This window comes from Meriones unguiculatus, chromosome 18 (assembly GCF_030254825.1).
Source record: "Meriones unguiculatus strain TT.TT164.6M chromosome 18, Bangor_MerUng_6.1, whole genome shotgun sequence".
Taxonomy (NCBI): Eukaryota; Metazoa; Chordata; class Mammalia; order Rodentia; family Muridae; genus Meriones; species Meriones unguiculatus.
In genome coordinates this window covers 19,951,115-19,978,655 of record NC_083365.1, presented here as the reverse complement: position 1 = coordinate 19,978,655, position 27,541 = coordinate 19,951,115, and the positions used below count along the sequence as shown (strand labels likewise).

Sequence of the window (27,541 nt, the reverse complement as noted above, 5' to 3'; positions counted from 1 at the left end):
CAAAGCTCAGACAATGAGGCTGCCTACAGGGCACTGTATGACCCTTGTGCTGCTCTGCCCACAGCTGATACCAGGTTAGCTTTGCAGCAAGCATGGTAACGGGAATAAAGTGGGGGAGGGGGGAGTGTGTGTGTGTGTGTGTGTGTGTGCTAAATAAAAGTAGCTTGGAAACTCATAGGTTAGTTGTTTGGAACCAAGTCCATGTAAAGTCTCATTGCATTCGATGAGAACCTGTTTAATTGGGTCACTCTACAGAAGCCTGTCTCACAGAGGAAGCCGCCACCAGAAGACTAGATGAACCGCAGTGCAGAGAACAAAAAATAGGGCAGAAACCTTGGGTTTGCTGCCAACTCCCGAAAAAAAAGAAAAAAAAAAAAAACACATTGCAGCAGATTGTACAGAGTCTTGGCTGTGTGTTCACTGGTTGCCAAGAACCCAAGTCTGGTTCTTAAAAGCTGTAAAGGAATAGAAGCAAACGTGAAGGAACACAACTATAATTTTTTTAAAGATGTATATATATATATATATTTACTTTAAATTATACGTATGTGTTTGTGTCTGCGTGCGAGTGTGTACAAAATGGGTGTCTAGACTGGGTGCTGGACCCTCCCGGAGCTGGAGGTACAGGAGGTTGTGAGCTGCCGGAAGTGAGTGCTGGAAACTGAACTCCGGTCCCTCGGAAGAGCAGTAGGGAGTGAGAAATCTCAAGATTGTTTTCTAGAAGGGAACTAAATTGTTCCTAGACTGGAAGCTTGGGTCTTTTGAAGACCCTTTCTTGTTTGTTTTTTTAAATTGTTTTATTTTTAATAAATGTGTGGCATTGTTGTGCTCTTCGAAAAGGATCATGGGCGGGTTTTCTTTCTTTCCCTAACAAGGAAGTCGCCTTGCTTCCTTTTCCCACCTGAATGTGGCAGGAGGTAGACATTAGGACCGCAGTCTTGACACTCGACATCTTGAGTTCAACCCCTAGCCTTGCAGTGCAGCCTCCTTGCCCCACAAAAGTCGCCTCCTTGAGACAGGGTCTTGCTGTGTAGTCCGGGCTGGCCTTGAACTTATTCCTCTGACTTCAGCCACCTGGGGTATTGGATTACAGGTGTGAGTCACCAGCAGGGGTGGATGCTTTTGTGAGCTAAACTGCTGCCTTAGGGTGTTGGTTTTCTTCACTCTCCTCAGGCGACGCTCTTTAAAGAGCATTCTTAGGAAGCACGCGTTTACCCCTGCCGCCGTCAGACAGCCTTGCGAGGGGAAGGTCGCTGGTTGAACAGAAAGCCAGCCGAGCCTGCATCAGTGAAAACAACCAGAATTCGGGTACTTAACTAACAAAAGTGAACAAAGACCCGAGGACAATAAGCGCTTCACAGATCTCTGCCATCGAAAGTTGTCTCTTTGAAACAGAAGTCAAGAAGCACAGAAGCTGGAGTTCCCCCAAATAAAGACGCCAAGGAGCATGGGGAGGCTGTTCTTAAGGGGGTGGAATCAATGTGGCTTCATTGTCCAAAAATAAATATTTATTTATTTTTAATAAGTGTGTTTGTGTGTGTGCGTTGCTCATGTGTACCTTTGGAAGCCGGAGCAAGGCATTAGATCTTCTGGAGCTGAAGTTGTGTGCTGCTTGACATGTGGGTGGGGAACCAAATTCCAGTCCTCCGCAGCAGCTTCTGCCTTTAACCTCTGAGCATCTCTCCAGCAGAAAAGAATCTTCATTAAAAAAAAAAAAAAAAAGCGAGTGAGTAAAAATAACAAATAAACATCAATAAAAATAGAAAGCTGGGTGTGCTGGCACATGCCTATCATCCAAGCAGTTGCTAGGGGGAAGCAAGAGAAACGGGAGTGCAAAGTCATCCTAGGCTACATAGTAGGCTTAAGGCCAGCCTGGGATATGAGAGACCCTTCCTCAAAAATACCAAAATAAATAAATTAATAAATATATAAATAAACAAACAGGGCCTTTCTTCCTCTACTATATCTCTTCCAGTCCCTTCCACTGACCATACAGTCTGGCACACGGTTGACAGTCAGCAGGTGTTTGATTAATTAATTTGTATTAGTAAATGCATGTTTAGTAAAAACAGTAGGCACTGTTTTTAAACTCTTTGTTTGAGGTTCCTAAAACCTCTACCTCCTTTCTAAACTCCCAACCCTAGGTAGGAGAGAAAGAAGGTTAGAAGGTTACCTCTTCCAGCTTGGTCATTGGGTCAATAGCAGTCTCATTCATCAGGATATCCAGCAGTCCAGGTAACCAGCCAACCAGCAAATGAACAGAAGTGAACAGTCTTCTTTCTTTGAAGTGTTAGTGAAGTGTCATTTCCATCTGTCTCCTCCAAGCCGCTGTCCCTTCTCTCTCTGGGCTCTCATATTTATACCCTCTGAGTCCTCAGAATTAAACTAATTTGCAGCTGGTAAAGACCACGCCCCTCTCTGAGCCACACTCGACAATGATCAGCTGTGGACAAACTAAGGCAGTCCCATATCCCACACTTGGGATTAAAACAAAAACATATTTACATAACATAACTGAGTTTTTAAAGAAACCAAAACTTCCACTACAATACTCTATGACATAAAGACTTGAACAAAGCAGGTCTCTAATAAAAATGTTATGATGTAAAAAAAAAAAAACAAATTTTTCTTTTTTTGTTTTTTCTGAGACAGGGTTTTTTTTTTTTTTTTTGTGTAGCCTTGCCCTAGAACAAGCCCTGTAGACCAAGCTGGCCTGGAACTTACAGAGATCCACCTGCCTTTAACTCCTGACTGCTGGCATTAAGGGTGTGTGCCACCAATGCTTCGCTGGAAATTTTTAGATTTTCATTTAGAAGTATTACTTACTTTATTTTTCAGGTATGTATTTTTTTTTCAATCAATGATCATATTTACAATATAATGGAAATCATGTGGACATGTGAGAAATTTGTGTCACTGTTATTGAGAAAAAATAAATTAACAAATACATGGTAGTGAAAGATGAAAGGAAATAGGAGATACATCTAATATGAGGGAAACGCCAAACAAAGGGTCAGATAGATACTATCACTTGGGCAGAGGTATATGATGAAAAATTGGGCTGTGAAGTTTGATAGAGTCTGGGTTATAACCATACAAAAATGTGTCCAGGGATGTGGCTCAGTGGTAGAAAAAACTTGCCTATCATGTATGAGGCCTTGTTGTCAGTTCCAAGCACCCCCCAAATACTGTAATAGCCAGACATGGTGGTCCATGCTTGTAATATCAGTACCTGGAAGGCTGAGGCAGGAGAATTGTGAGCTTGAGGCCAACTAGAGCACTGTAGTGTAGTCCAGGCTAGTTTGGGGCACACAGTGAGACTTTATCTCAAAAAAAAAAAAAAAATGAAAGAAATCAAAACTGTGGCCTCCTTTTGCACGTAATTACAGCTGTGATTCCAACAACCCCTGAAGGCTGAAGCAGGAAGGTTTCGAACTCAAGGTCAACCCGGGCTGTACAGGGAGACTGTATGGCCTGAAGACGGGGGTTTGTGGGAATCTGACTTTCAACACCTTACGGCTGCACTTCCTTGCCTTCTTGGGTAAGTGTGACTACCTTTGGGTCAATGAGAAGTAAAGGGACACGGATGTATACCCGAAGAAATCGTAAAAGTCAGGAGAACAGTGTGATCCTTCCTCTTGCTTCAAGAATGTCATGATCAGAGATTAAAAAAAAAAAAAAAGTTAGGATGACCCTGCAGGATACTAACAAAGGGAAGCAAAAGGAGCCTGCCGTACTAGCCTCGACAGCCTGCCTTGGGTGGGTTTGCTTGTTCAGTTATTGTTGCTAAGGACTGAAGCAGGGACCTCATAGGTGCTAAGCATCTGCTCTATCACTAGGCCCTACCCCAGCCTTGCCTTTGATTTTATTTTATGTGAAAGAGATGCGGGTTTGTGTTGCCTAACTGATTTTTTATATCCTTTCCATGATATATGGAGCCAAGATCAATTCTAATATGCTATTTCAGAAATGAGAAAACTAGGATTCTGGATAGCTTGTTTGATGTTACAAAATTAACAAGAAGGCATGACTTTCTTTCCTGTTTCTCCAAAGCTCTGCGAGCATATCACGAAAGGCTTGATGACATGTTTGGCTAAACCTAAGCGATGCAGCATAATGCTTTTTAATTATACTCCCACGTACACCATGCCCATCTCTTGCAATCGGGGTTTGCAGGTTGGTTTTGTCAACTTGACACAAACGTAGACATACCTGGGGGGAGAGAATCTTAATTGAGAAGATGCCTCCGTCAGATTAGCCTGTGGGCAAGTCTGTGTAGGAGGTTTTCCTGATTACTGATGGATGTGGGAGGGCTTCACCCGGGCAGTGCCATGCAGGGTAGTCCTGGGTGCTACAAGAGAGCAGGCTGAACGAGCCCGTAGATAAGCTGATAAGCAGCACTCCTCCATGGAGTCAGCTTCAGCTCCTGCCTCCTGGTTTCTGCCTTGAATTCCCTTAGTGATGGGCTGTAAGCTGAAATAGACCTTTTCCTCTACAAGCTGCTTTTGGTCATGGTGTCTATCACAATAGAAACCTTAACAAAGACAGGCCTATTCACATGTCAGAAAACCTTCTTCCAGTTCTCAGCTATGCTCTGCCTTGGGAAACTGGATTGTTTTAGTGCAGAGATGCAGAGATCAAGGCACCTTTTGACCTCAGATTGATTGTCTTTAATATCTCAGTAACAAATAACCCAGCAGCCCTTATCAAACTGGTAAGCATTTCCACTTCTGCATCGCCACTGCTAATGGAAATTCCTACTCGGGAAAGGCCGTGGCTTCCCTGATTTGTGAGGGGAAGAGTTGAGCTCTCAAATAGAAGCAAATAGCAGACGGTCCGCCCTGTTGAAAAGATTGTTTTTAAGAGTCTGGTTCTTCCCTGGGGCTTTCTTGTTGAGCAGTTTATTCAAGTGTCCTTATGAGCAACTTTCTGAAGAATTATTTTCTGATATGAGTGTTTTGCATGTCTGTGTGTTTATGCACTACACTTATGCCTGGTGTGCAATGGGAAGCGTGTGTGAGGGTCATAGGTCAATGTTGAGTGTCCTCCTTGGTTGCTTTCCATTGTGTTTTTTTGAGACAAGGTCTCTCACTGAAACTGGGATTGGTCAGTTTGATTGACTGGCTGGTCAACACACTCTCAGGATCTGTCTCCAGGATCCCACAGCCCACCACACCCTGTACTGGGTTCACAGTCACATCTCCTATGCTCAGCTTTTACATTGGTCAACATGGATTTGAACTCAAGTCTTCATGCTTGAGTGAGAAGTATTTTACTCAGTGAGCCATCTCTCCTGCTCCTATAATATGTTCTTATAACCCAATTAATTCTTAAAATATCATCTACGATTAGCCTGTTTTCCCAGTTATATAATAATATAGGTATCTATACTTGACAACCTAAAAATAATTACTTTATGTAATTACTTTATATATGTATGTATATATTTTGTTGGTGGATTTTTTTTGAGATGGGGTCTCTCTGTATAGCCCTGGCTGTCTTGGAACTTGCTTTGTAGACCAGGCTGGCCTCGAACTCAGAGATCTATCTGTCCCCACCTCCCAAGTGCTAGAGGAAATGACTTCTCTAAAAACAATTTTTTTTGTTTTATATTTGTTTCTGTTTTATTTATTTATTTTGCAGGATGTATACCACACGCATGGCTGGTGCCTGTAGAGGCCAAAATAAGGCATCAGATCTCTTGGAACTGGAGTTAAGGATGGCTATGAAACTAGGGGTGGGGGAATGCACGGCTGTGATCCCAGCACTCTGGGAGGCAGAAGCAGGTGGATCTCTGTGAGTTTGAGGCCAGCCTGGTCTACAAAGTGAGTTTCAGGGTAGTCAAGACTATACAGTGAAAGCCTGTCTCAAAAAACAAAAGAAAGCTCTGTACCACTAAGGCTATGAAGAGGGTACAGGAACCTGCTTCTCTTCAAGAGTAGCAAGAGCTTGTAACCACTAAATTATCTCTTCAGCCCCAGGAACTGACTTTTTATTTGAGACAGGATCTCACTATGTAGCATTGGTTGACTTGGACTCGCTATGTAGACTAGACTGGCCTCAAACTCATAGAGATCACCTGCTTCTGCCTCTGTGGTGCTAGGATTGAAAGTATATACCACTAGCCAGGTGGTGGCAGTGCATGCCTTTAATCCCAGCACTCTGGAGGTAGAGTTAGGTGAATCTCTGTGAGGCAAGCCTGATCTACAGAATGAGTTTCAGGATAGTCAAGGCTATAGAGTGAAACCCTGTCTCAAAAAACAAAACAAAAGAAAGCGCTGTATCACTAAGGCTGCTGGAACTAAGGCTGTGAGAGTTGACCAATTTTTTTGTTTTTAAAGATTTATTTATTTAGATGAATGCTCTATCGGTATGTACACCTGCATGCCAGAATAAGGCACCAGATCTCATTATAGATGGTTGTGAGCCACCATGTGGTTGCTGGGAATTGAACTCAGGACCTATAGATATGTAGACAGTGCTCTTAACACTGAGCCATTTCTTTAGCCCTGAAGTTGATTTCTTAAAAAAAAAAAAAAAAGTTTTTAATTGTCTGCACAAGATTGCACCAGCCAACATGACAATACAGGTGGGGAAAAACTCGTGTGGCTTCCCTTCTTGATAGAGTTACTGGTAGCCAGTGGTTCCTGAGGAAAGTAGACTAAGTTTCTACAGGGGCAAGCTTCTGGTAGATTGTTCAAGACTAATTCTGCAGTCCTAAGCCCAGGTACACACCGGTAAACACTGATTTGACGATTATAGAAGTTATGACTTTGAGATGGGAAGGTGGTGTGAAGATGGAGTTGGACGGGGAGAGGAAAGGATGGAAATGTAAAGTCAATGAATTCGTGAATGATCTTAACAAAAAAAATTAAAGTTTAAGTTAAAAAATAGTTTTCTTTTTTAGACTAGTTCTAGATCTACAGAAAAATTGTGACAGTGTAGAGTTCCTCATCTTCACTTTCCCTTGTTAACTTTATTATATGTGTATTCGTGACAACAAACTGTTAAAAGCACTTTATTGTAGCTCAGGTGGTAGAATGGTTAACTGGTATATGCAAAGCCCTGAGTTTGGTCAGCAGCAACATTTAAACAGGTTGAATGCCTATAATGTCTGCCTTCAGGAGGTGGAGGCAGAAGATCAGAAGTCGGAAGTCATCTTGGCCACGTGACTGGTTTGAGGCCAGTCAGCTCCTGATATAGGAGACCCTCCTTCAAAACAAAGGAACAAAACATTACAGTTTGTACTAGTTAGTTTTCTATTGCTGTTGTAAAATACCACGACCGAGACAGCTTACAGGAAAAAAAAAAAAAAGGGTTTATTTGAGCTTACGGTTCCAGACGGATAGCAGTCCATCGGCACTGCAAGAAAGCTCAGGCATAGAGGCGAGCACAGCCTCTGGGGCATCAAGCTGAGTGCTCCTGTCCTGAACCTCTGGTCAGCAGCAGAGGGAGCAAACTAGAAATAGTTTAAAAGCTCCCCGCCCCCCCCCCTTGCAGTGATATGATCAGGCCAGCAAGAGCATACCTCCCAAACCTGCTTCACCTGGGGATCAAGGGTTCAAACGCTCCAGACCGTGAAGAACACTTCTCATTCAAACCACCATGCTACCTGAAGCATGCGTTCAGTGAATGCTTCCTTGTTCTGGTCTCTGCTCCTACACTGCAATCGTTTATTGGTCTGCTTCGAGCTCATTACAGTTGTGGTTTTCTTCACTTTTGATGGCTTTGACATTTTTTGTTGTTTTTGGTTTTGTTTGTGGTGTGAGGAATCAAGCCTGGGGAGGTGCTCTACCATTGTACCACATGGTAGCCCTCCTGACAGCTTTGAGGAGTACTGTCTGATGTTTTTCTCATCATCAGACTGTTACGAGTTTTTGAGAGGACTGCAGAGCATTCTCACCACCACATCACACCGATGACAGGCAACATATTCCACTCTCGGTGTTAATCTTCATCACCGGGCCTAAAGAACTGGCATTTCCCTTTATTTGGTTAATGCCTAGCTCAGCACTGGCTATGAATGCACTTATACGCTCCCTTGGTGGTTTCTAGATTAGATTATTAAGGGGATAGGTTGAGGAGGTAACTGTGGAAAATGAAATCCCAGGAGGAGAGGAGAAGAGGCTTTCAAGCTTCAGCTCTGCAGCCCCCTGGCTTATAACTCTAGAAAAATTTCGTGGCAGTTTGTAAAATAGAGCAATAGTCAAATAGGGCTTTTAAGCACCTGTTGGGGAAAAGGTGCATGTGTTTTGTATAATGTAGGTCTCTCAGATCCCATTTAAAAAAGACAGCATCCTTTAGGCAGTTAATACAACATCAGTTAGTGGATTTTCAGTGACTGGCTGAGATAACACAGAGCTAACATTAGTAGAATAAATGGCTAAGATTTCCAATTTGGGGGCCCGCGAGAGGGCTCAGTAGGAAAGGGTACTTCTGCCAAGCTGGGCATCCTGAGTCCCAGGACCCACATGGGAGGAGGGAACCCACTCTTGCAAGCTGTCTTTTGACCTCTACGATAGCCCGCAAGCTCCAATAAGTAAATGTAATAATTCTTTTAAATTCCAAGTTTGACCTGCCTTCCTTTTTGCCAAAGTCTGCCTGATTGTTTTCTGAGAGTGGATGGAGATGACTTCTCCGATCTTCTGAAGTCAGAGCTCAACTTTTTGTTCATTTTTGTTTTTGTTTTTTGAGACAGGGTTCTCTGTGCAGCCTTTGCTGTCCTGGACTCACTTTGTAGACCAGGCTGGCCTCGAACTCACAGAGATCTGCCTGCCTGTGCCTCCCTGAGCGCTGGGATTGATTACAGGCATACGCTTGGCTAGAGATCATTTTTTTGAGACATCGACTTTGTATGCAATCTAAGCTGGCTTCCAATTTCTCCTTCAACCTCCCAAACGCTGTAACTACAGGCATAGCTAACCTAAGAATTCAACTGTGATGTGAACTAAATATTGGCAATGCTGGTGTTGTTTTTCCACATAGTATAAAAGAGAAACACCCCTCTGCGAAGGTACAGTTTTTTTTTTTTTCTTTTTGGAAACAACTAAACTTTATTTTTGAAATGCACAGGAAGCATGGAACAATTACTCAAAGTTGGGAGTCTTCCTGTCTCCAAACTATCAGCCGGTTTGAATAAACACACTATAAAGTTTATGTTCTTGAGGGAGTATGATCACTCGGTGTCTGACAACAGCAAATACAGTCGCTGCCAACACAAGTGAAAACCAGTAACTTTGTATTATTTGTTTAAACACATACGAAGGAAATATGCTGAGGGAACAAGCAGGGCATTCTCTTGAGTATAACGGTACGTGTTACGTTCACTGAAGAGAACAGGAACACACAGAACAACACCTGCTACAAAGCAGAGAGCAACGGTGTCAAGAATCCCATCACTTGGCTTTAAGCCCAGTTCAGAAACGATGCAGGGCTTTGAAGTTTCCGAGCATCGTCGTGTCCTAGCTTTCTCGTCTGTAACACCGTTGTCGGGATAGGAGGGATATAAAACTAGGCGTGCAGAAACAACTTGTAAGGGCTACTATTGCTAATTCGGAGCGTGTCAGCCGTCAGTAACGGCGCATTAGCTGCCATTCACAGAGGGCAGCTTCTGGACTTTGCCTTCGGCTCGGTCGAGGAAGAAAGCAGCGGAGCGTTTTAAAACGGGAGCACCGCATTCTGGAATTCTTCCTACCCGCGGCAGCCGTAACCTTGGAAACCGGGCGGCTAACATCTCAATCCCAGAGCTTCCCAAAGCTGGGCATCTTCCTGCTGTCTTTCCACACCGTCCCGGCACCGCTGTTCACGTAGACTGTTTCGTTTCCTCCACGTCGTTGGCACAAACGAGAACAGGCAGAAAACCTTTGCCGGACCCCTCTCAGGCCGCATCTCACCTGGAGCATCTCACCTACCTGCTGTTAACAGTCTCAGGATCCCTGAGAGGCGGAACTGCCCAAGGGCCGGCTTAGAGCAGGACCTCCCCAGACCCGGCCTCCCAGGCATCCGCCAGGTGACAGCAGCAGCCACACCCACCCAGGTACGCAGCGCGACCCCGCCGCCGCGCCCCAGCCTCCGGAGAACCCTCGCGAGACAGGACCGCAGGGGGGGGACGAGAGGAAGCCCACTATCTCGCGAGAAGAGGGGGTGTCGGCGGCGGAAACCAGCAAATGCCCCCCTGGGCGCCCGGGTCCCAGCCGGTGGGCGGGGACGGAGGAAACCCGCCCCCTTCCGGCGCGCGTCCCCGCCCCCAGCCCTGAGGCGTCGGGGCCGCGGGTACCGGCGCCGGCTTCTCCCGGTTCCCCGCGGCGGGCGCCGACCCGGCTTCGGCTCTCGGAGGGCTCGCGGCGGGGGCGCCGAGGGGGCGGGGAGGACCCGCGACGCCCCGCCCCCTTCCGCGCTCCGGCGGCTAGCCCCGCCCCTGGGGGACGCGGTCCCGAGGCCGCTCGGATCGCAGGCCGGCGCTGTCCGCAGGTGTCGGCGGCGGCGGAGCCACCGGCCCCATGGTGGGTTTCGGGGCCAACCGGCGGGCCGGCCGCCTGCCCTCCTTCGTGCTGGTGGTGCTGCTGGTGGTCATCGTCGTCCTTGCCTTCAACTACTGGAGCATCTCCTCCCGCCACGTTCTGCTTCAGGAGGAGGTGGCCGAGCTGCAGGGCCAAGTCCAGCGCACCGAGGTGGCCCGTGGGCGCCTGGAGAAGCGCAATTCGGACCTCTTGCTCTTGGTGGACACGCATAAGAAGCAGATCGACCAGAAGGAGGCCGACTACGGCCGCCTGAGCAGCCGGCTGCAGGCCAGGGAGGGCCTGGGGAAGAGATGCGAGGATGACAAGGTAAGGTCGAGCCCTTTCCTGGGCCTTCCTGGAGTTTTTTTTCTATTCATCTCCGGGGTGAGGTGTTAGTGTTAACAGCCAGAGAGCGGTTGCTGTATGGCTTCAGCGTGGTAACCCTTGGAAGCTCCCCAGCCCCACAGCATCCCTGTTTGCTGTGAGACTTTTCCTGTGGTATCAGCGCCACATTCTCCATTTGCTTCCAGGGACGACTGTAAGTTCTGGTTGTCTAGAGTGGCCTGTGTGTAGATGCCGCCTTTTCTCCTTTCTTCAAGCTCAGCTGCTGAGCTGGCAGTGGTAATCATCCGGCCTGTGTGGCCGCCTTAGGTTCACGGGCACACAGATCTGCAGGCTGCCAGGTATGGTTATGGGCATTGTCTCATCCTCATTCCGTGCAGACTGATCAATATTAATGTCTTTATTTTAGAACGGGGTCTCCTTCCCTTTTGATGCTCAACAAAATATTTGTAAACAGAATGACTTTTAAAATCTCTGTAAGTTGATGGTTTGCTAAGTAGATTTTTAAAAACAAATGATTTTTATGTTGAAAGTGTTGTGATGGATGAGTCAGGAACCGTGTACCGAGCCACGCTTTTGACTTGGGCGCCGTTAATCCTTTATCTTCTCAATTTGAATTGTTAATGAAATTAGCCAAAATGGTAGGCTCTAAAAATAAGTTCTTAGGAACAGAATCTTATGTCTGCCATTACTGTTCTTGAAAGAAAAAAACAAAACTATACGCTTACGTAGCTGTTATAAGGCTGGTGCTTAATGCACACAGAAAATAAAATATTTTAAATTTAAAAATTGTATAACGAAGACTGTCATCATGTCCTACTTATAGGATGTGTTTTCACCATTTTATTGACTTTTTTTTTTTAAACTTAGGCAACTTCAGTTGTTATAGCAGAATTCTGAAAGTTTCTAGATAGGCAGTACAGTAGATGACTTCTTTTCTGGACTCTTATAAATATTGTGTGTGTGTGTGTGTGTGCATGCACATGCCAGAGTACATTTTTGGAGATCATAGTACATTTGTGAGATCGCTTGGTAGACCAGACTGGCCTTGAACTTACAGGGAGGCGTCTGCATCCCTGGATAATGGGATCAGAGGCCCAGCCTGTTGGCTTTTTAAATTTTATTTATTTATTTATTTTATCTGTCTACCACCCGAGTATTTGGAGGCCAGAAAGCTTTGGATCCCCCGGAACTGGGAGTTACAGGTGGTTTTGAGCCACCATGTGGGTGCTGGGAATTGAAAGCAGGTCCTCTGCAGAAGGCACGGAGGAACAGTAGGGATGACTTGAGTCCTTTGAAACCTCAACTCCTGCCCCCAGTGACATGCCTCCTTCAACAAGGCCACACCTCCTAATCCTTCCCAAATAGTTCTACTAATTTGGGACCAAGTATTCAAACATGAGCCTATCAGGACCATTCTTATTCAGGCTACCACATAGATAGAGTAATCCCACCTCTGGATCATCAGAAAGGTGATGGTGATATTTGTTTCTTCCAGTTCATTGTGCCGTTTCTATCATTTCCAGGATGAGAATAAGTGTTCTTATCACTGCCCCGGAAGTGAGAAACCAGGCTCATTTTTCTAGATTCTCTCAAATGTATTGTATTTTATTCTGTTCTGTAAAGGTTTTTAATATGGAGGAGTGTATTAATTTTCTAGGGCTGCCATAATAGTACCACACACTAGGCGTAGAACTTTATTTCCGCACGGCCCTGGAGGCTGAGCGTCCCAGCTCAAGTTACTGGCAAGGGTTGATTTTCTCAGAGATCTCTCACCTCGGCTGCAGATGGCTGCCGTTATCCTGCTAGGGTGTTCTCTAGATGTATGCAACCCCAGGGCCTCATCTTCTCAGCTCCTAGATATTTTGGGTTGCGGCCCCTCTCGTACATGTCTATTCTTTTGAGTGAAACAAGCATCATCTTCAGGAGTTCACCTTTGTCTGCTTAGAAAAGATCGTCCCAGCTGAGCTTGTTGAACTTCCCCTCATAGGTGGATGAGAGGGTCACAAATCTTCACCCAAGTGTCCAGCCACTCAGTAGTAGTTACTGTATGCAAGTCTATACTAATTGCACAGGGTTTCAGGGAGGGACTAGAGTATTCAGACTGGTGAAGACTAGTGTCACCTGTGTGTCTGTGGAAAAGCTTTCATTCCTCCTGGTGGGGGCCCTTGGTTGGGGAAGGGGAGCACCCACACTCCTGTAAGTAACTAACCCATTACCTGTGTGCTATAAGGAAAAAACTCACTGGTTTCCCAGGGGTAGGTATTTTTTGTGTTTCCCCCAGGGATGCACTTTAGCAACAGTCCCACACTAATAGCCTGCTTTCAACTCCAAATACGGCTGTATTCTGAGATCCCGGAGGTTGAAACTTCAACATAGGAGTTTGAGTAGCACAATTCACCGAGTATCTTGGGGGAAATCAATCATATACCAAATGTAGTCTCCCCTCCTTCTTCATTATATCTACTGCATTTCCCTTTTTCTTTTTGTAGTAGACGAGAGTGGCACCATGTGCTAAGGCTGGCTCCAAGTGTCGGTATTTATCTGTGTGTGTGCCCTCACTCAGCTTGCTTGATTCTTGTTACCGCGTCCCCTGGACTGCAGTAAATGGTCTAGATCAAGTGCTTGATTACGGAAAGGAACTGTTTGAGTGTAGACAGTGTCTTCCTCAAAGCTATTGTTCTTTTATAAATATGCATACTCAAAGGCCTAGTTTTGAAGCTAGATGTGGTGGCACAGGCCTGTAATCACAGCAGGGAAGGTAGAGGCCAGAGAGTCATGCGTTCAAGGCCAAACTGGGTTACCTAATGAAACCTTGTCTTGAGAAAATAAAAAAACAAAAACAAAACAAAACAAACAAACAAACAAACAAAAAAAACAGACCAAAAAACCAAAACATTCAGTTTTGCGGTTTGGAACTGAGCAATAAATGACTTCTTTTTTTTCAAAGCTGCATAGTCTTCACTGGGAATGTATTAAAAAGAATATATAAAATATGTTTAACAATTATAAGTAGCTTTAGTTGAATGAAGACAAGATGGAGTCAGAAAGGAGAATGGAGACCATATTATATTTTTCCTTCAAAAATTACCTTCACTGTGGTGTACAACACAGTGTATAGCTATATAATAGTCTCGCACACAAATGTGTGAATAAAAGCCTTGGCACACAACACATAGAGACCAGGCTGGGCAGTAGGTGTGCCCTTTGCTACACTACATTGCACGTCTAGTATCTGTTTCATCAGGCAGATTGCTTCTCTGCGCCTTAGCTACCCTCACCTGTGAGAGGAAGAGGGCAGTCCTTCTTACTCTTTGGAAGTTTAAACAAACAAATTCATTAGAATTCTTAGAATGGAGCTGGAGAAGTGGCTCATTGGTCAAGAGTACTAGCTGCTTTTCTAAAGGATCTGGGTTTGATTCCCAGAACCTGTGTGGTGCTCACAGCCATCTGTAACGCCAGTTCCACAGGATCTAAAGCCTTCTTCTGGCTTCCACAAGTGCCAGCACATACATGGTACCCAGCACATGCAGACAAAATTTTTATACACTTAAAATAAAGATAGGTAAATCTTCAAAAGAAAATCTTCAAATTGTGTCTTAGCTCTTATTATTCACTTAAAGCTTCCTTATTTATGACTGCCTTTTCTCCAGGATGGAGCTCTATTTGTGTTCCTGCCCAAGATCCGGTTCTAGTACTAGCCTACTGTTTGACTTCTTTTTTTTCCTTCCCTATTTCCTGGCCCATTTTCAGTTAAATTTAGTTGGTTCTTCCCATAGTTGTCTTACCCGATTCTCTGGAGCTTGACTGTTTCTCTGTACTTTAAGGATCAGCCTTCCACGTAGTTCTAAAATACTTGAAGCATTTTAGAACTAGGTGGAAGGCTTTTCCTCTAGCTCACCTGCTATAGTCTGGCTGCTTTATAACTGTAATTTAATTGCTAATTCATGTAACTCAAATCCTGCAAAAACCTTCCTTCTGAGCTTCTGTCCTACTAAATTAGCCCTGTACACAATGTTCATGTAACCGTTACTAAAACAGGTTAGACTGTTGTGCTCTCCCTTTAAGCAGTTCTCCCCATAAGCAAACTCGGGCCCCCTCAGATCTTCCTTTGGAGTGGCTGTATCAGTTACTCCGTGAAGTCAGAATGTTGTTTAATCTCTAAGTTCTTCTGTAGTGTCCCCAACCACCTGTATGCTCCATTAGCTCCTCATCCAGACTATTCCCGACTGGTGATTCTGCGCAGCGCTGTCTCCATTTTTTTGTGTCCTGATAGTTGATTTTGTGTCTTTCTTCCTCTTCCCTGTCTTATCCTTTCACTTCTTTTTTGTCTACCTCTCTTTAATGTACCTTCTGATCCATGTCAATTCATTCAGTGGCTCCTAGGACTTCTAGTCTAGATCACGCTTTTCTTTTTTTTATATATATAATTTACCTTTATTGTTTGAGCCATACTAGTTTGTTTGTTTAGCTAATAGCTTCCTATGTGTTAACCTCTTCTCAATGTTGTAAGTTCCTTGAGAACAGACTGCTTTAAATTCCCTGTGGGGTTTCTGATAGTGCTTACTGCTGATTGAATGTTAAGAGTTTGTTTTTGTATCTCTCCCATACCCCCATTCCAAATTCTATTAAAGGTTTTAATCCCTGTTATTGTGTATGTTACTTTGGAAATGGGTGTAGCTTCTGACACTTCTAGGAGACACAATCTCACAGCAAGCTCCCTGTTCTAGCTTTTGAAATCTTTTAGGTCTGTCTTCTGCAATGATCCCTTAGCCTTAGGTGCAGGAATTGTGTTACAGATGTATCAGTTGGGACTGGGTCCCACAGCTCCACATTTTGATTGATTGTGTATTGTGTGTGTGTGTGTGTGTGTGTGTGTGTGCGTGTGTGTGTTTTATGATGTCCATCTGTTGGCAAGAGAAGTTTCCTTATGGAGGTGAGGATTACACTTTCGGGTATAAATACGGACAAATATTTAGAGTGTAGTTAGGGATTATGGTGGTTTAATAAAGTGGTGATTGTAGATTCTCTTTCAAGGTCCATGACTGCACTAGCTCTGGGTAGTTGACTGGGTTTCCATTATCAGGCATGATTTCCTTCTTGTTGAATGAGTGGTAAAGCCAATGAGAGAACTGTTGGTTATGGGCAAGTGTGTATGCCACCGCTGCAGCCATAGGGTCACGGTGCTTTGCTGGTAGTTGTTGTGGTTCATAGGATTGTTGGTTTCTTTCCTCCCTTGGAATCTTACATTGTGCCTTTTGGTGCCGTCAAAGCTAGTTGTCAGGGAGGAGGCTTTTGGGTCAGTTCTATCCTCTGTGCTCTGTGTCTGAAAGGTGTGGGGTCTTCAGCAGTAGGAACTTACTTTTACCTTCCACCTCTGGGGTAGAAGCCATGGGTGATACAAGAGCCTATAACATTTTAGAGTGCCTTGGACAACCCTGGCCAGCCTTCTCGTACTTGGTGTTGGGTTTTTTGTTAAATGGTTTTTGTCTCTTGGATAGAGCATTGTAAACCCAGATGGGAAATTTTCATAAAATTGTATATGTAACTCCAGTTCCGGGGAATACAACATCTTCTTCTGGACCCACAGGATACCAGACACACATGTGGTACACAGACATATTTGCAGCAAAACACTCAAACATATAAAGAAAAAAAAGAACAAATTGAAAAACAAATACTAACACTTTTTTTTTTACATTATTTTTCAAGCCAAAGGTTTTTAAAAAACAAAAACAAAAACATAAAACAGATTATCCTATTGTATCCTATCCTTTTCCAGGGTCTAGCCAGGTAAATGGATGGAAATAGAAAAGATCATATTGAGTAGAGTAGCCCAGACCTAGAAAGACAACTGTTGCACATTCTCACTCATCTGAGGCTCCTAGCTCCAAATATTCAGACATGAGTACATATCCTGGAGTAACTAAAGAAGGAATGGGGGGAGGGGCATGAGAAAGGGGGAATAGAAGAGTACAGATGATTGAAGGGGAAAATGGGAAAAAACGGGGAGGGGCCCTCTAATTAGGGTGGGAGAGAGATAAGTACAGAAAGGATGTCTTAAAAAGTCATAAGGGGCTGGAGAGATGGCTCAGGGGTTTAGAGCACTGGATGTTCTTCCAGAGGACCCAGCTTCAATTCCAAGGACCCAGGTTCAATTCCCAGCACCCACATGGCAGCTCAAAACCGTCTGTGACTCAAGTTCCAGGGGATCTGACACCCTCACACAAACACCAATGCACGTAAAAGAAAAATAAACAAATTATTTTTAAAAGAAAGAAAGTCATAAGAAATCATGTTATTACCTCTCTACCTAAAAATACCTATGATGGTTGTGAGCTGTCATTCTTGTGCTAGGAGTTGAACCTGGTTCCTCTGGAAGAGCAGTCTTGTTCAGAATTTTTGCACTCATGTGCCATCAAAGAGATTGATCTGTAATTTTTTTTTTTCGGTTGGAGCTTTGATTTTGGTATCAGAGTAATACTGGCTTTGTTATTATTATTTTTTTAATGGAATAATTTGAGGAGTGTTGGTGTTTGGAGGTCTAGTAGAATTCTGTGTTGTATCATCTGTTTCTGTTTTTGTTGTTTTGTTTTTATTTTATATTGTAGATGTGCACCATTTCTGGTTTGGACCTACTTTTTTCTTTCTTTTTTTCCCCCAAATACATACTATCTCTTGAATTTGAAAATCTAGTCTGCGTGGGGAGGAGGATGTATGTGTACTGGAGTGCTTGCTTAGCACGCGGGAGGTGTGCTGTGTGTGTGTTGAGTTGGAGTTGGAGGAGATCCAACCCAGGTCCTTGCACGTGTAGGTAAGCACTCTGCTTCTGAGCCACATACCCCCCTCCCCCCAATCCCTGAGTTTGATCCCTAGCACTACAAAACAAAACAAACTCCAGCTGGTAGGGAGAAGACGATTGGAAGAGGCTGAGCATCAGGTGCAGTGTTAGCTGATAGGGTGAATAAATCCTGATGTTCTCTTGCACAGTTGGCTGACTGCAGGTAACAGTAATACATTGAGTGTTTCACAGTAGTGATAAGGAGTTTGTTTCACCGACAAGAAAGGAAAAGCACTTGAGGTGATTAATTACTCTGCTTTGATCAATACATATTATATATGTATATCAAAACCACATTTTACCATATAAGTTTGTCAGAGTATTATCTATCCTAATAAAATAGAAACTAAAACACTGATTGTTGTAAACACAAGTTTGGCACTACAAATTAGGTGTGGACTCAGGAAGTATTTATGACTTATTATCAGTTTGCCCTGGTTTTGAAATCAAGGCATGTGTAAATGTGTGCTAGGCTACCCGACATAAAATATTCGCTTATCTAAATGTACTCACTACCTGTGAAAGATATGATCAAAGTATTCTGAGGTAAAATCGTCAACTCATTGTCTTCCTAGCATGAAGAAAATATTGCTTTTGTTTCCTTCATATTTTTCTCCTATACACCTTCCCATATTAATTTTGAGATGGAGTCTTGGTATGTTGCCCAGGCTGGTCTTAAAAGCTAAGTTCAAGTAGTCCTCCTGTCTTAGCCTCCCAAGTAGCTGGGACCATAGGTATGTGTTCCCGAGCTGGTTTTCATTTCAAAACCGCCAGATAGCTTTCTGCTTCCATTTAACATTTAATGAGGAGAAGAAAGTTTAGAGATTAAGCTAATGGAGTATTGTGAAAACATTTTCAGTCATCTTATAAATTGCTGTCAGAAACATATTTTTTCTTAATTATCTTTTAGATCTGTTCATTTTCTTATGTGCATGAATATTTTGCCTGCATGTAGATATGTGTACTATGTTTGTACCTGGTGGCTGCAGAGGTTCAAAGAGAGTGTTGGATCCCCTAGAGCTGAAGATACCAATGGTTGTGAGCCATCGTGTTGAGTGCTGGGAACCAAATGTGAGTCCTCTACAAGAGTTGCTAGTGCTCTTAAGCACTGAGCCATTTCTCTAGTCCCAGAGACTTGTTTTATAAACTAATATGAAGAAATAAAGTCTTATGTTAATAAGATGTTTTATGATGTTTAAATGTGTCCCAGCACTTGGGAGGCAGAAGCAGGCAGATGTCTTGAGTTTGAGGCCAACCTGGTTTACAGAATGAGTTTCAGGACAGCTAGGACTGTTGTGGGGTATTCATCAGAAAAGACTGCTTAGACACAGGTTTAAGCCAATAGAAAGTCTTTATTAGCCAGCCTGTAACTAGATTGGGTGTTTGATTTATTCAGATCTCAGATTTATTGAGATCTCAGTGTAGCCTGCGCCTTTCTTAGGGTGAGCTTTTAAGCACAAAAACCATGTCTTGGGTTGACATACTTCAATTAACAAGAACAGTTAGCTGGAAGCAGAACTACAGAAACCAAAAAGCAAGTGAGCACGGTTAGAGACTTTTCCGCAGCTACTATGGCCTTTAATGGAGTAGGCCTGTGCTTTAATTCTGGCAGGTGGGGCTGGCTCTGTGCCGAGTTTTACAATCTGAATGGTTCTTCCATCATGGAGTCAATTGTGCTAAAATCTCAGGCCCTACTAAGGTCTGGGGCGCTGTCAAACTACACAGAGAAGCCCTGTCTTGAAAAAAAAAAAAGTGTGTATGACTGTTTTGCTTTCTTGTATGTCTATGCACCACATATGTACAGAACCTTCAGCGATCAGAAGAGATTGTCACCTCCTTTGGAACTGGAGTTTAAGAAGGTTACAAGCTACCATGTAGGTGCTGGGAATTGAACCCAGGTCCTTTGGAAGAATAGCAGTGTTCATAATCACTGAGCTATCTCTTCAGGTGTCAGGTTCAGGGGAAAGCAGACTATCATGGTCAAAGCATGAAAGCTTAGAGAGGCTCCCTTTGTTCAGTTTTATATCTGAAGTTGTTACTGACCTGTCATTCTTCATGTATTCCAGGTGTCAAAATCAGTCAAAAAATTTTCCTCTATTTTGTAGATTGTACTTTTAGTCTGTCATTAGTGTTCTTTGAAGTTTTGAATGTGGATGAAGTTCAGTTTTATCTATTTGTTCCTTAGTTGTCTCTGCTTTTCATTATAAAATTTAAGAAATAATTATAAAATCCAAGGTCATGAACATTTTTTCCTGTTCTAAAAGGTGTACAGGTCCACTTCTGTTGAGGCTTGTAGTTTGTTTGGGTTAATTTTCCCATATCACATGGTACAACCTTGCTTTGCATGTGATTTATTCAGTTGTTCTAGCATGTTGAAGAAACTTGTCCTGGTTAATCTTGTCAGTTTGACTGGAATGACCTAGGGGCTTAGTAAAGCATGTCTCTAGTTGTGTCCAGAGAGCACATGAGGGCTCTGACCTGAACAATGTTTTCATCTTCTAATAGATTCAGTATTTGAACAGATTGTTGTGGGAGGAGAAAGTGGGTCACTGGAGGGGTACCTTTAGAAGATGGATGTTGGCCCTGGTCCATTTTTGTGCTGTTCTCTTCTTCCTGCAATACCATGAACAAGCTCCGGTGTTAAAATATTTTGCTCTTGGCTAGGCCCAGAAGCATTGGAACTAGCTGTACTGAAAGTTCTGAAACTGACCCAAAATAAATTCTCCTCCTTAAGTTTATAACAGCTATCCTGTCATTGTGGAAAAACTATACTCAGGCCTCTTCTTTTTCCATTAACTGTCTTAGCGTCTATATAGAAAAATCGTTGACTGATTATATGTTGGCTTGTTTTGGGCCTCTTAGGGCCAGACACTTAACAGTCTTATATGCCATACTAAGGGGCTTTAGTTTATTCTCAAGGGTAAGGGGAATAAAATAAAATTTTTATTTTGAAGAGATAAGAGCTGGGCATGGTGGCACATACCTGAAATCACAAGAAATGGAAGCATTTAGAAATAATGTTCAGCCAGGTGGTGGTAGCACACACCCTTAATCCCCATTCTTAAAAGGCAGAGGCAGTCTGGATATCTGAGTTTGAGGCCAGCCTGGTCTATAGAAAGAGTTCTAAGATAGCCAGGGCTACCCAGAGAGACCTTGTCTTGAAAAACCAAATCAAACAAACAAAATGGCCTTTGAGGAGATAGTTTTCTGATTTTTAGTAAGGCACGGGGAACTAAGTTCAATCCCAGAACCACAAAGGGGGGAAGGGCTATAGTACATAGGTTGCTGTAGACTAGGGAGAAGGGTTCCACCTATACAGCTAAGGGAAATACCCTCATCTCTCTTTGGTGTGGTCTGCTGGGGAGGAGCACCAGCACTCACTCCCCTCCCCTGTAAGTAACCCCTCATCTATGGTCTGTAAGGAAGCCCGATAAACTTACTGGTTCCCTAGACTGAACTTTGGTAAAATCATGTCTTTGTCTATGGCTGAGACCTTTGGAGAAAGCGTAGACATTGCGTGTATCTCCTCCTGGAGAGAGTTTTACCAACATTGTGTGTGTTGTGGTGTGCTGGTTTTTTAAAATCACTCATAGACTCGTGTGTGCCATGCTTGGCCCATAGGGAGTAGCACTATTAGGAGGTGTGGCCTTGCTGGAGGAAGTGAGTGACTGTGGGGGTGGGCTCTGAGCTCTCCTGTGCTCAGGCCATGCCCAGTGTGGCGCACAGTCCTCTTCTGCTGCCTGCGGATCAAGATGTAGACCTCTCAGCTCCTTCTCCAGCACCGTGTCTGCCTGTGTGCTGCCACGCTTCCTGCCATGCTTCCTGCCGTGGTGATAATGGACCAAACCTCTGAAACTGAAAGCTAGTCCCAATTAAATAGTTTTTGTTTGTTTTGTTTTGAATAGTAGTTGCCCTAAATACATGTGTCTCTTCACAGCAGTGGAAACCTTAACTAAAACATACGATGTATGTGTAGAAGTCAGAGGACTACTTGTGGGAGATAGTTCATTCCGTCCACTATGGTTGTGTGGGATCAAACTTGATTATTAGGCTGGAAAACAATGCCCTAACCCACTTAGCCACCTTACTGGTCCATAGTTAATACTCTTTGTTTTGTTCTGTTGAGACGGCATCTCTCTGTAACTCTGGTGTCTTCAGACTCGCTCTGTCGAGCAGGCTGGCCTCAAACTCAGAGATCTCATCTGCCTCCTGAGGCCTGAAGGTGAGGCCTGAAGGTTTTCCAGCTGAAGGAGATGTACCACAGGAACATCATTAACTACTTACTCAGAGTGGGGACTTAAGTAACTAGGAGAAAACAATCCAAAATGTACTTCTTTACAGTATAATTAGCTCAGAGCTCTTTAAAAAGAGTTGAGAATTGGCTGATCGTGGTGGCACACGCCTTTAATCCCAGCACTTGGGAGGCAGAGGCAAGTGGATGTTGGTGAGCTTGAGACTGACCTGGTATGTTTAATGAGTTCCAGGCCAGCCAGAGCGACACATTAAGACCCTGTCTTAAAACAAAGAAAGAATTGGGAATACCACCCCTTCAACCCCAAAAAAACTAACAGGCAAACAAACACACAAACAAAAAACAGTAGAGCTAACAAATCTGGTAAAACTTGAGATTTCAGAACCAAGACACAAAAATCAGTATGCTTCTTCTGTTATGGCAGTGGGCTGTGAGAGCATGCATTAAAATTCTGTTCACATTAACAACAAAACAATAAAACACTTGGGATTTTACAAAGGGATGAGAAGCTCCTACATTGACAATTATAAAATACTGATGAAGGAAACTGAAAAATACAAACATAAATGAAGGAATCTCCTGTTCATTTTTTGGAGGAAAGAATACTGTTAAAAAATGGGCACCAAAGATAAACATGCCCTGAAGGTGAAAGGATTTAGTGCCCCAAGCAAGTGAAAATTGAAAACAAACTGGTGTAGCTATCCTGCTCTCTGATAAAATAGACTTCAAGCCAAAATTAGCTAGAAGAGATGAAGAAGGCTATACGTATTAAGGAAACAGTTCATCAAGAAGATAGATTAATTAGACAGGCAAGATGTCCCAATGGCTAAAGTTGCTTGCTGTAAGCCTGACAATCTGAGTTTGATCTTTGGGACTCAAATTGTGGAAAGAGAAAATCATCTTTTACAAATTTTCCTCTGACCTCCACAGGTGTGGGGTGGCTTGCATGCCTCCACACACTAAAATTAATTAATTAAACAATTGTCAAAAGAAGATACAATTGTAAATAAGATATAATAATTGTAAATATTTATGCACCAAACATCGGGGGCTCTCAACTTCATAAAGCAAAACTAATAGACACAAACGTATATATAACTCCTGATAAAAATAATAACTGTTATCAGTAGATAGGCCATCCAGAATAGAAGCCAAGAAATTTAAGAGCTGAGATGTACCATAGATTAAATAAAGTTAACAGACATTTACAGAATATTCCATCCAGTAAGAATGAGATACATATTCCTCTTAGATCATGGAACTGTCTCTAAAATAGATTATATTTTAGGCTATAAAGAAAGTCTTAACAGAAAAGTCAAAATAATTTTTTGTTTCTTACCAGATCATAGTAAAATAAAACTAGAACTCAACGCCAAGAGATACCATATAAAATATAAAATATTAGGGAGGAAACAATACTCTTATTATTGAAGAAATCTTGGACAACTTAAATTTCTAGAATCAAATGGAAGTGAAAACAACTTACCAGACCCTTTGAGATTACAGCTGTTACTAACCCGATACCAAAATCAGGTGAGGACACAGAAAACGTTAGACCAGTTTCCATAATGAACATAAAACTTATCAATAAAATATGTGCAAACCCAATTCAGAAACATATTACAAAGACCACACACTATAATCAAGTTGGTTTCATTCCAGGTTTCATCCAGGGATGATTCAAATCAATAAATATAGCACATACACATGCTTAGAGATAGAAACCAGGCTGGGGAGATGGCTCAGTGGGCAGAGTCCTGCTCAAAAGAAAGGACCTGAGTTGAGATTTCCATTCTCTACATGGGTGGGGCGTTGGTGGTACAGTGGTGAGCATAGCTGCCTTCCATTATCTATGTGAAAGTCATGGCAGCCTGCCTGTGACCTCAGTGCTAGGGGCTGGAAGGGAAGTGGGGAAAACAGGTGGATTCCACTGGCTTGTGCAGCTGCTCTAACTGAAAAGGTTAAGTCCAGGTTTGGGGAGAGATACGAAACAGTGAAAAACCCTGACTCAAAAAATACAATTAAAAGTCAACAGAAGACATTATCTGACATCAGTCCCTGGCCTTCACACATGTGAACAGTCAGAGCACACACAGACATAATTATAGGCCACATACACACATATTATATTACATGATCGTCTCAATAGACATGAAGAGGCCTTTGGCAAAATTTAACATCATTTCATGATAAAAGCCTCAAAGAAACAAATGGAAGGAACATATACCTCAGCATAATAAAGATAATATGATAGACCAATATCCAATATAATACTAGATCAGGAAAAGCTCAAAGCATTTCTTCTAAAATCAGAAATGAGAAAAAGTACTCCACTTTTTCTGGGCAGTCCACATTTCTGGGCAGTCTGCACTTTAGGATACTTTCCGATCTCTTTCCTGTTCAGACTGACTCTGCTGTTCTTACCTTTTACCCATTTACTCCTTTTCTCCTTTCTCAAGGTTGTCCCCTGCCTGTGTAAGAATTGTCTGATAAGGCTGAGAGGTGGTGGCGCAAGCCTTTGATCCCAGTGCTTAGGAGGCAGAGGTAGGCAGATCTCTGAGTTCTAGGTCAGCCTGGTCTACATACTGAGTTCCAGGACAGCCAGGGCTACACAGAGAAACTCCGTCTCAAAAGAAAAGGAAAGAAATATATGGTAAAACTTGTTCTGCCGAATCTTGAGGCATATTCCCACCCACGCTGTTTTACTCTTTAGTTAAGGGAAGGTTCTGGCTGTCAACCTTCCTACTTGTTCTTTGGATCTTCTTCCCCTACCTTCTCAGAGACCTTTAATAGTTCTCTCTATAAATTTACTCCCTATCATTTGAGAAACACTTTGCAGTCAGATATTACTGAATGGAATTGTTTTTCTCATGCCTGATTTTCTTTTCCAGCTCCTTATGTCTCAGATCTCTTTTCCAGTTCTCTATGCTCTTGACTCCCATGACACTAGGTTTTTCTGTTTCCTACTGTCCTTGGCTGGCTTCACTTCTGCTCACCATTGTTTAGTACTGCTCATAATTTTTAGTTTGGATCCTCCTCATTTTCCTTTTTCTTAGCCATATTTGCTCACAAAACTTCAGTTATGTATGACATGACTCCAGAATTTGTATAATTTAATCAGAAATCACCTCATGTTTCTTGTATTTTTCTATATCTCTAATCTTTGCAGTATTTTCTTGTGACTGGCTAATGGGATGAATGATTTCCAGACCAACAAAATATTTTGTATCCCCAGTCCTGGAACATAGTGTACTTAGAAAATGTTTTATAAGTTATTGATTGAATGAATAATGAATGTGTATCACAATAAAATTCAGTTTTAAAATACAGTTAATGAGTAAATGAAAAAAAATGTGGTTCATTGTAACAAACCATGACCAAAGACTTTGTTTGCTCATTTAAAATATGTAACTAATAGGACCAGTGAGATAGACCAGCAAGTAAATGTACTTGCTGCCAAGCCTGATGCCCCAAATTCTGTCTCTGGAACCCACATGGTGAAGGAAAGAACCAATTCCTGCAAGTGTTCCCCTGACTACCACACATGTACATAAACATGCAAACATGCAAATAAGTAAGTTAATATAATAAAATTATTTTTAAAAGTGTAAAACAAGGCAGGTGTGCTGCATACTTTTAAACCAAGCACCCAAGAAGCGGAGGCGGGAAGATTGTTTAGTCCGAGGCCAGCCTGGTGGTGAGTTCCAGGCCACCTGTGTAATAAAACTTAGTCTTATACACCCTACTCTTCACATAACTATTTCAAGAGAGACAGATCTTTAACTGGTCAAGTAAAAGTTATAGTTGTGTTTGAAATGTTTGTATCTTACATGTGAAATGTAAGATGTGAGAGAAAAAGATTAATCACCTATCAGATCTAATACATACACAGTGGTCACAGTGGCCAATCCATTCTTTGGATTGTTACTGCTTGGAAGAATATCCAATATCTGTGCCTATGACTTAGGGCACAGGGTCTTCATCTGTGAAATGGGGACTATCACTATGCCTGCTTTGTTAGGGTGGTTTTAAGCATTAAATGAGATTATATATAGAAAGAGAATTTCTCACGGGATCTGGTGTAAAATAAGCATTTAATATGCATTAGTTATGCTATAGCTCGGTTCTTTTTATTTTATGTATATGAGTTTTGACTGAATGTATGTATGTGCACCATGTGAGTGCTTGTCCTCGGAGGCTAGAAGTGAACATCAGCTCCTCTAACTTGGACAGACAGTGGTGAGCTGCCATGTGGGTGTTAGGATTGAACCAAGGTTCGCTGGAAAAGTAGCAAGTGCTCTAAGTGCTGAGCCATCTCTCCAGCCCCTAATTTAGAGCTTGAACATTGCTCACACATCCATGTGTTGAAGGCTTTGTTCAGAGTCCACGGTACTATTGAAGGGTGATGGGACACAGTGGTAGGCCTAACGGAAACAAGTCAAGTCCTGGGGGCCTGCTCTCCAGGGAGGCTCAATAGTCCAGCCCATCTGCTTCCTCTCTTTGCTTTCCAGCAAAAAGATGAACAGGCCTTTGCTATGTGTTCCCAGTCATGCTGTGCTGTCTTGCCACAGGCCCAAGGGACAAAAGAACCAAGTGGCTGTGAACTGAAAACTCTGAAAGGAAAGCCCAGATCAATCTTTTCTTTTTATAAGTTGATTATCAGTGAAAGCATGGTTATTAATGGTTTTCCATTTTCATAGAGCTGGCATGTTAACGAGCTAAAACAGTATAGATGAGTAATTGCTGTACCTATCAGAATCTCTTGAGTTTTTTAAAATAGTTTCCTGTAATCCCTAGGTTGCTGAATCATGGTGGGTGGTGAAGGGGAAGGACTATGGGTTTTTGTTGTTTAAAGTCTAGAATTTGCTTTATTTATAGTGTAAGCTAGCCTTTGCTTCTCAGCTTAGAAAATGCATTTAAGTTTTATTACATTTATTTATTTTATGTGTATGTGTAGGCTATAGCACATGTTAAGGGTCAAAGATAACTTGTAAAAGTCAGTTCCCTTTTTCTATCCACCCTGAGAGTTCTGAGGAATCAAACTCAAATTGTTAGGCTTGCAGGCAAGTTTCTTAACTCACTGAGCCATCTCACCAGCCAGATGAAAAAACCATACATATGTACATACATACATGTGGTATGTGTTTACACTAATTACTAAACATACTAAAGAAGATATAATTATTTGTAGAAATCACTTGAGTGTGAGATAATTTTAAAATGGGGCCGGGGATGGTAGATAGACACTGAGACTCTCATCTTTTTGGTGTTGAAGACAAAGGAGACAGAAATGGCAGTAGCTTATTAAAAGCTAAGTATATGTAACCTCTGTAGTAATTGGTCATAGCCGTGCTAATTGCCCAAGAGCAAGCCGTAATGAAAGTGAAGCAGACACAGCTGAGCCATTTTCAGGATCCCTAGATGAAAAGGAAAGCAGAAGAACTGAGCTGGTAACAGCTGCTGAAATTAATCTAGACAAACCACAATGCTTGGCGAAAGCATTAAAAGAATTTCAGAAAGAGCTGGTAGGAAATTAAAGACAAAATGTTAGATACTGAGGATGAAAAGTTAGAGGAAGTATATGAAATATTTGGAGATGAATAAGAA

At 42.7% G+C, this 27,541-nt stretch overlaps 1 protein-coding gene across 2 annotated transcripts in view; it reads left to right on the top strand.

Annotated features, from left to right (window-relative positions):
- Positions 1-10,344: 10,344 nt before the first annotated feature.
- Golm2 (golgi membrane protein 2) overlaps positions 10,345-27,541 on the top strand; it is a 67,087-nt gene continuing 49,890 nt past the window's right edge. For both annotated transcript variants that reach the window (XM_021649012.2, XM_021649010.2), the window contains exon 1: positions 10,345-10,826. In XM_021649012.2, coding sequence (XP_021504687.1) covers positions 10,500-10,826 — 327 coding nt within the window. In that variant the 5' untranslated portion in view covers positions 10,345-10,499. The remainder of the gene's footprint in view (positions 10,827-27,541) is intronic.